The sequence below is a fragment of the Malurus melanocephalus genome, unplaced genomic scaffold, assembly GCF_030028575.1.
Source record: "Malurus melanocephalus ecotype Western Australia unplaced genomic scaffold, MMel_1.1 scaffold_3, whole genome shotgun sequence".
Taxonomy (NCBI): domain Eukaryota; kingdom Metazoa; phylum Chordata; class Aves; order Passeriformes; family Maluridae; genus Malurus; species Malurus melanocephalus.
In genome coordinates this window covers 7,248,886-7,258,316 of record NW_026623235.1, presented here as the reverse complement: position 1 = coordinate 7,258,316, position 9,431 = coordinate 7,248,886, and the positions used below count along the sequence as shown (strand labels likewise).

The 9,431-nt window shown below is 45.2% G+C and overlaps 1 protein-coding gene across 1 annotated transcript; it reads right to left on the bottom strand.

Moving 5' to 3' along the window:
- Positions 1-6,101: 6,101 nt before the first annotated feature.
- MYC (MYC proto-oncogene, bHLH transcription factor) lies at positions 6,102-9,124 on the bottom strand. The gene is made up of 2 exons (XM_057368574.1): positions 8,302-9,124; positions 6,102-7,259 (listed from the first exon to the last, which is right to left on the bottom strand). Exons 1-2 carry the CDS (start codon positions 8,990-8,992, stop codon positions 6,697-6,699), a joined length of 1,254 nt encoding a protein of 417 aa, XP_057224557.1. The 5' UTR covers positions 8,993-9,124; the 3' UTR covers positions 6,102-6,696.
- Between the last annotated feature and the right edge of the window lie 307 nt (positions 9,125-9,431).

Below are 9,431 nucleotides of genomic sequence, written 5' to 3'. Positions count from 1 at the left end.
GAAAACTCTTTGCTGTGTGATCCAACATCCTCACCATATTTTCTACRTTTTTACTTGGTTTTAGATTCTTAAACATCAGTTTCTCTAATGGAAAGCCCTGTTGGAAAGCCTTGTCYTGGTAGTAGCAGTTACAGAGCAGGTTTTCCATCCTGGGACACATGAATAAATCCAAATTACTTAAGGAGTGATTGTTGTGCAGTCAAAGGAGAACATAAATAGTTGTAGGAAACAGCACTGCCAGTTTATCACACTGGAAAAACCAAAATGAACTACATAAAGTATGAGTGAATAAATTTGAAACCTGAGTAACGTGGGGTCTGCACAGTGCTGGGGTAGGACCCCACCTGGTACTGCAGACTCCACTTTTATTCAGGGGAGGGAGAGGGGGGATGTTTCTGTGCCGTAGGGAGGCACACAAACCTTTAGCTCACATTTGCTGTGTCTACAGTTGCAAAGTTGATCCCTCTTCCCTTAATTCATCCACAGCACAGCACGGCCTTGGTCCCAAGCCAAAAAAGGCTTTGTCAGACACTCAGCTGGGCACTGGATCACAGGAACTACCTGCACCGAGAGGCTTTGTTTGGTTCTGCTGTCGTCACGGAGCAGATTAATGGGGGAAAAAGGAGTGGAAAGAAGCTCTGGCTCTGGCAGCTGCACCCCTGTGAGCAGCCCCTTGTCCACGTGTGGCGCCTGGAAGAAAAATGTGCTGGGAAACGGGAGCGCTGCTGTGCAACTGCAGCCCCRGCGAGCGGGGGATGTCCCGGGGGATCCAAAGGGACGCGGCTGTGGGAGCGGGGCTGGGTATTTGTTCACGCACAATATAACTTTAGCCTGCACAATTGTTGGGTGTTTGCCCTCGTAGTAGCTATATATAAAGAGCAATTCCTGTATWTTTTTTTCCTCTTTCTTTATGGATAAATTAGCATAAAGGAAGCTGATGGAACTAATTAGTTCCAAGTGGTCAAGTGGTGTTAATTTCTCCGCTTGGTACTCATTGTGAYTTAGTCAGATTGCTTAATTTTTGCAGTTTATATTTTCAAAACTCTTCATTTATTGCACCTAATCCTTTATTTGTACATTTTTTTCCTTTTTGATCCTATATGGAAAACATAATTCCATGTAATTGGGACACAGAAGTTTGCGATAGAAATTACACATGGTGGCAAGACAGATTTTGCCTTGAATGGAATTGTCTTCAACAGAACAGAAGACATAGCAAGGTCTGTAGAGAGACATGCACGAGGGGTGAATTTAGCAACGAACTGTAATCACCATAACACATGTCAGGAATTAGCTGCTTTCTCCTAAACTTGTTCAGAAAAAAAGAAGAGCTCCACCATTCCTGTGTCAAGCTGGAAACTGGAAACAGTGCTTGTGGGAACAAGGTACTTCAGTCAGCCTGAGTTGTGCAGGTCTGCTCTCAGCCAATGATTTCTCCCTTGTGTCTCGTGGTTCAAGCACAACCATGCAAAAGTGCCTTGAAGCTTGGGGTCCCATGCAACTTGAAACAAGGTTTGCTCAGTAACTACAAATATTAAATAGTTTTTGGCAAATGGCCAATAAAGCTTTTTCTTATGCATTACTATTCAGCACCAAAGGTCATATTCATCATTATGAGAAAAAAAAAATAGTTTATTTCATTTGCTAGGAAGGTGGAGTCTGGACAGAGACAAGCTGCTTGAACTCTCTAGAGATGCAAAAAAAGACCTGTAATTATAGGCACAAATGAAGAGGTTGATATTGCCACTGCCTGGCCTGTGTCTCACCCAAACCTGCTCCCCCTGGGAGCATGATAAATGCAACTCTTTCATGATGCACATCTGCAGGAAGGGCTGGAAGGAGGATCTGGGGAACTACACGCCCTCAGTCTGACCCCAGTGCCAGAGAAGAGTGTGGAGCAGATCATCTTGAGTGACATCAYGTGACAGCTACAGGACAACCAGGGGATCAGGACCTGCCAGCAAGGGTTTATGAAAGGCTGGTCCTGCTTGACCAACCTGATCTCCTTCTATGACAAGGTGACCCACTTAGAGGATGCAGGAAAGGCTCTGAAGTCTGCCTAGACATTAGCAAAGCCTTTGACACTKCCTTCCACAGCATTTTCCAGGAGAAACTGAGTGTTTATGGCTTGGATATTTGCACTCTTCACTGGGTAAAATTCTGGCTGGATAAGAATGGTGGTGAGTGGAGTTAAATCCAGTTGCAAGTGGTGTTCTGCAGGGCCCAGTATTGGGGCCAGTATTTTCTGCCAGGTGGAATTGGACCTGGGGGTGTTGGTTGACAGACAGCTGAGTTACCATCCCTGGAGGGATTTGAAAGATGTGTGGGTGTGGCACTTGGGGATATGGATTAGTAGTGGATTTGGCAGTGCTGGGTTAGTTGTTGGGCTCAATGATCTTAAAGTCAAAACAGTTCTACGGTTCTATGAAGGGAATTACATATCTGAGTCCACGGTTGTGAGAAAGATGCTCCAAATTCTTGTACCTTCACTCAAGGTTTATGTATAAGATGATTGGTTAAATTAGGAAAAAAATCCCCTTTGACCTTCTAGCTGCTACTCTGAATCTTGCATAACATTTTTTTTACTGCCTGTCCCTGCTGACATTACAGCTATGCCTGAGATGAGTAAATGACACGAAGGTAGGTAAAACCTGCTGAACATCAAATGTTTCGTACTGGAAATGAAATCTGGTTTCTGCAGCTTATCTATCTCATTTCTTGATTTCACTGTTTTTCTAGGCAAGTTTAGGCCTCATCTGTGTGAAAATGACAAGGGAAAAACAGGGCTTAGTTCTCAGTCAGCAGAGCCTTTTTTCTCAGAAGTTCCCATAAATGTCTTTTTAAAACAAAGGAATAGCAAATCTGTAAACTGGGAAGTAAATCCTGAGTCTCTCCCCAGGCTGTTTGCTTGTGTTAGGATCACTTTAATTTTTCTGTTAATTCCTTGGCAGATGACTCTAACACAAATCAATAAAATAAAAAAAAAAAACCCCAACATATTAGAAGATGGTTCATCTCTGTAGATGAAACAACCACCTCCACCTTCTGTTTTGAATAAATTCAGATTTCAACTGCAGTGGCCTGGCTTATTTCCAATCCACAGTTATTCTATGCCACTTCCCTGAAATTCTCCTTTTCATGCAACTCTGATGAAATGTTTGTCATCTCTCAACTGCCTGCAAGGGTTGCAAAGTGCTACATGAGTAAGAGCGCTTATGTAGGGAGAAGTAAAGTGATTTCTTTATAGGTACTGATAAAATTTTCAAGAGCATCCTCCACTGGCACAAATCTGTTTCCCTGGAAGAAACATGGAATTTCGACAGACTCCGATGGGAGCTGAATTAAGCAGGCACGTGTTCTTTTATACATCCCAGTTCTCCCCTAGAATATTCTGTATTGAAACATTGAAGCCGTTTAAATGATAACTTGGTTGGAAAGARAGAACTTAAACGCAACAAAAAAAATTAAGTTGGAATCCTTTAAAATGGTATTTAATTAAATTAACTCAATGAAAGAATATGATAAAGGAAATTCTATTTTCACCATGATGGTTTGTTTCTAGTTTCCTTTGATGCCACATTTTGCCTAAAGTTCTTCAGGAAGAGAAGTAGCTTGAAGTGTCCTGTGAAAGTAAAYGAGCAGAGAGGTGGAATTAAAAATGTTCATTGTATTCCAAGTAGAGCTTCGGCAGAGCTGTTTGGCAAGCACTGTAAATACTGCATTTCATTTCAAGGCTCAGATGCTTCTATCTCCTCCATTGCTCCAAAACAGCAGCAAAACCCAACACTTTCCTATCCATATACAATGCACTACTAACTGAATCCAACCCAGAAACTCCTGTGAGTTGTGTCTTCCGMACATCCTAATCTCTTGTGAGGAGTTGGAAAGAAGAAGCCACATTCCTCTTTATTCCAGCAGCAATTTAATGACCAGAAGAGGTTTCTTAACCCTGTACCTACAGGCTGTTTTTTTTTTTTTAAAATTGCATTGTTTAGGTTTTTTTTTTTTTTTTTTTTAAATTGCATTGTTTCGGTACCTTGCAATCCTACAACAAGGCAAGAAATGTCATAAATATGAAGTGCCATTCCATAAAATCATACTTTTTTAGAGTGGCAGTTTGGGATCATGACTTGATGTTTTCCAGTAGGAAAGTGGCAACAAGAACTGATGCTTAATTAAAAGATGARAGTAAGAAATTAAATAACTGCAAGCATCCTATTCATCAAAAGACTAAGGACCTTCTGCAGATAGAAGAAAAAACCCRAAACCATTCTCCAAATGATTTAAAAAGCCGACAAGTAAGAAGAGGTTCATTAATCATTGTGGTCTGGCCTCATTTAACGGGAAGAYGAAAGGGGGGTTTGCTAACACATGAAACTGAGACTCAGAGGTGACGGATGATATTTTTCAGTTTTTGTGGATGGATCTGCACCTCCTGGTTCATTTTGGAGGATGGGGTTGCAGTTATAAATTCTTGAACAACATCTTGTTTCCATTCTGAAGCAATATCTAAAATAGGGAGCACACCAAAAGGCAAATGAAATCAATGTATTTTTAAACTTAGATATCCTGTCTAGTAAAAGGTAGAACTTTTATGTTATTCATAGTTGCAAGTTGTCCTGATTTACAGTTCAGATACAATTAACAGTTTCATTTCACATAATTCTTTTTCCTCATAAGTGAATATCTGAATCACACGCCAGAAAAAAGCAACTGCAGACCACTTCAATAAACCCAGTTACAGGGGATGACACAAAAAAAAAAAAAAAAAAAAAANGAAAAGTCTTGCTTTGTCCCATTTTTCTAATAGAATGGATTTTTTTCCCCAAGAAACCTTCAAACACCTAAAACCCTGCACCAAATAGATTTATACACTTACCTTCTTTCCGAACTCCCACATGGAAGATTGTTGGGATGGTTACCCACAGCTTTGCAGAGCAGAGACCTTTGGCATCCACCCTGTCCATAAAGTGCCACCTGCCCCTATCCCACATATACCCACACCCAATCATTCTCCTTCCCACTCTGAACTCAAAAGCCATAGAAAACCTGAACCCTTGGTCCCAGTTCAGTTTCTGGCGCTGGTGCTGTCCGGCACCACCGCTCCTCCAGTGGTTAGAAGCCAAACAAATATGTATTTAACGGGAATTATGAAAATCAAAAAAGTGCAAGGCTCAAGTGTTTGCAAAACACATTCTTCCTCCACATCAAAGGGCCCATTGATTCGTTGCTTAAGTCATGACCAAAGTGGGGCTAAATGGGTGAAAAGGGGAGAAAAGATCAAATCTAATCTTAGGAGCTGTGTCAAGCTAATACCTTACGGCCCATCTGAAGCTGACCATGAGACAAGTCCTGAATGTAAATATTATTTAATATGTCTGGCAAATGTTAGGAATCTGTCTGAGCATATTCCTCAAGTGAGAAATAGCTCTCCTTYTCCTTTGCTCCCTATTCTGTGTCCTTGAACTTTGTATCCCTTGCAATCCCAAGTAATCATTCACATTAATAAAGCGTTAAGGTGTTTGACCAAGATTGGCTCTGCTGATTTCAGCACTTAAAAAGGGAAACCGCTCTGTTGTTTTAACCACTTCAGCACTCACCATCTCAGTTTATTTTCTTATCCTCTTTAACTTCTGTTAAAATCAAACAGGAAGCAATTAAGGTGAGCCTACTACAAAGCAGCCCTCAAAGTATGTGGCTATGTCCCTAGCGCAGAATGAAGGTCATGCCCTGAAAATGTAATTATATGCATGTGGAAGGAATGCAGATCCTATATACTGGGGTGACTGGTGAGAAAATACACTACTCCAGCTTTACTTTCAGCAGGTAGAGGACCATGACCAACACAGATAYTGCTACCATCACCTTCATGGAGGACAGGGTGGCAAGGCAAGTTGAACTGACAASGCACATTAGACCAACAATTTTATCCACCTGAATTAAGAGACAGGGTGGGAGCAAGAAACAACTCCCTACTGAGCTGCAAATCACCATTTTCCCTCACCCAACGCCCCTTTGACTTTAGTCAGGTCATTGCAATGATGACAGAAGAAGGAATGTCATGGAAATAGACATCTAATGACAACAGTGGGAGACAAAGTGAAGTCTTTACACAGGATTTAGCTAATTATATTTTGGGCAAATATTTATTTATCTAAAAACAAAATAAAAACCATTTTTAAAAGGAAAAAAAGTATTTAAATAAAAAACAAAATTGTGAAATGTTATGGCACAGAAGTTCAAGACAAGTATAAATCCAGTTGCCACAACTGTTGCGTATTAATGTTGCACATTTTTTCTATAAAGGCTTTATTAAAGGTATTTACATGGCAATATGATGTGTAAATATATACAGCAAACTGGGGACAAGTTTTTTCTTTTGGATTCTCGTATGAAAAAATGCCTTAAATACAAAATTTTAAAAGAAAAAAAATTGAACAGTTCATCCCCAAGCATGAAGAATGTCCCATCATCCCTTATGTCCAAAGTATCAATTATGAGGCAGTTTTGAGGTTCTGGCCAAACCCTTGRGAGATTCAGCCAAGGTTGTGTAGTCTCAAGTTAAATCGCACAGCATGCAGTTGCAGTAGTTCCATACTTGATGGACTGCGTAGTTCATGAGAGATATTAGAATCATTAATATTTTATCATAGTTTCAGTCTARTTTGCATTATTCTAAGTGATGCTCAAGAGTTCCTATGCACAACAGTTCCTTAGCTGCTCGAGTTTGTGTTTCAACTGTTCTCTCCTCCGCCTCAACTGCTCTTTCTCTGCAATCAGTCTGTGTTCATCTGACTGGATGGAAAGGACGTACTCTGTTGCTTTTTTCAGGATGACAACTTTGGGAGCTTTTTCATTGTTGGCCACCTCGGGTATCTCGTCACGCAAGGCGAAGAAACTCAACTTCAGCTCATTTCTCCTCTGGCGCTCCAAGACATTGTGCGTTCGCCTCTTGTCATTCTCTTCTGAATCTGAAGTGCGTGGACTGGAGCATTTTCGGTTGTTGCTGATCTGTTTGAGAACTCTGCCACTGTCCAACCGTAGCCTTTTTGCAGCTGGATATTCAACCTTGGTGGAGGGAGGAGCGGCATAATTGTGCTGATGGATGTTGACATGACACCGTTTGAGAACCAGCGGGCTGTGGTGGGGCTTACTGTGCTCTTCTGACGTGTCTGTGCTGGACTCTGTGCTGGATTCATATTCATTCGCTTCAGCTAATGTAACAACATCGATTTCCTCATCTTCCTCTTGTTCTTCTTCTGCCATAAAAAAAAAAAATTAAAAAATAAATCATAACTTGTACGTAGATACACTCAAGACTACTGTATGTATAAGGGAAGGCTACTCTGAGTTGCACAATGAGGAACCCAATGACAAACCCTTCTTAAATCCATTGCATGATGCTGGACACTACTTTCCCCAAGAGCCTTTCCTTCAAGGAAGCAATGCTTCCAGTGCAATAGGACACTTGGACTGCAGTACAAACCCTGGCTCCCTGATTTCAAAAAGTTGTAATGATCTTGCGTAATGTCGAGTGCATGAAAGATAGTAGGAAAGTTTAACCTCGGTTGTCAGCAGTACGGCGCAATAAAGCTCCCAGACTCAAGCTGCCCTTAATTATGGATTTAGAAGGCTTTGGCCACGCCTTAAAAGAAAGCTTACTTAACACACAYGGGTATTCAGAGACATTTTCTGAATCTCTCTCTTGATCTGTTAATTTGTGGAAAATAGGAGGGAGTTAAAAAAAAAAAGAAAAAAAAAAGGAAAAAAGGAAAAAGGGAAGGCTGTAGAGCTTTGGGGAGAAACTCATTTTCAAACCAGATTTACGAGGGAGCGGAACCCGCTGTCACATACCTAAGGAAGCATTTCTAAAACTTTCCCAGCCCCATTCACTCCCCTGCAGTCACTTTCACTAGCACCTCCCTGACTGCACATTCCCCCCGCGGCTCTCGGGCGGGAGTTAACTCCTTCCCGGCCCACGGGTGACACCGGGAGTCAGCCTTATCGGGACCCCATTATAAAAGTTTAGCCCTCCTACACTTCTTTTAAAATTTTTTCCCCCCTTTTCTCTTCCTTCCCCCCCGGAGGAAAAACTGGACTGGTTTTCCAGGAAATAAACAGGCTGGGACTCTCCGTGCCTCGCAAACGTGGCATTAAAAAAAAAAAAAAAAAATTCTCATGCGAGGAGGGGGGCAAAAGCGGGGTGAGGGGAAAGGCGGGGGTGCTGCCTTCCAGCTGCGCCCCGGGATCCCGCGGGTTCCCACGCCCTCCCGGAGCGGAGCACGCGTGGGTCCCACTCACCCGAGTCGCTGCTGGTCGTGGGCGGCGTGTCGTCGCCCAGCAGGGACGCGGGGCTGGCGCCGGGCGGAGCGGCCCGCGGGGCCCGCTCGCTCAGCGGGTACGGAAACACCACCGAGGGGTCGATGCAGTCGGCGGCGGCGGCGCCCAGGTCGTGCAGGTAGAGGCTGGCGGAGGCGGCGGGGGACGCGGCCAGTCCYGGTGGCGGTGCCGGCGGCGCGGCGGGCGGCGGTCCGGGGCGGGCGGCGGGGCCCCCCTCTCGGCGGGCTGCCTGGTAGGACGCCAGCTTCTCCGAGACCACCTTCTCCAGCTTGGCGGCGGCGGAGAAGCCGCTCCACATGCAGTCCTGGATGATGATGGACTTGACGGTCTCGTCATCCGGGTCGCAGATGAAGCTCTGGTTGACCATGTCCCCTCCGAGGAGCTCGGTCACGATCTCCAGCTGGTCAGCGGTGGAGGGGAAGCAGGAGGCGGCGGCCAGGCTGGAGCGGCGGCTGGGGGAGAGGGGCGGCGTGGGCAGCAACTCAAACTTCTTCCAGATGTCCTCGGACGGGGCGGGGGGCTGCAGCTCGCTGCCCCTCTGCTGCGCCGCCAGGTAGAAGTTCTCCTCCTCCTCCTCGAAGTAGAAGTAGGGCTGCACAGAGTCGTAATCGTAGTCGTAGTTCTTGCTGGAGAAGCCGGCGCTGAGCGGCATCGCGGCGGCTGGTGCCTGCAGGAGGGGAGGGGGAGAGGGGGGCACCCGGGTGAGCCGTGGGGGTCGGCTCCCCCCGGCTTTTGCGGAGCTACCGGACCCCCGGCGCGCAGCGCTCCCTCCCGGCTCCCCACGCCATGCCGGCAAGAAAACGCGCAGCCGCGTTTAGAAATTAAAAAAAAAAAATTATAATAATGATATAATAAAAAAAGCCCCACGACCCTCCTTCACCCCGTTCTGAATGCAGCGGGACAATCGGGCGGCTCGACCTGACCTACCGAGCGCTCGGTTGGCGGCTCCCGGACCACCCTCCCCGCTCCCCAGGAGGGGCTCCCGCAGCCCGGCTCGGCTGGGCTCMGCTCGGCTCCCCGCCGCCGCTCACACGGGGCACGGCTCCGGCACGGAGCTCCTTCCCTCCCGGGACCGCAGCGCCATCCCTATC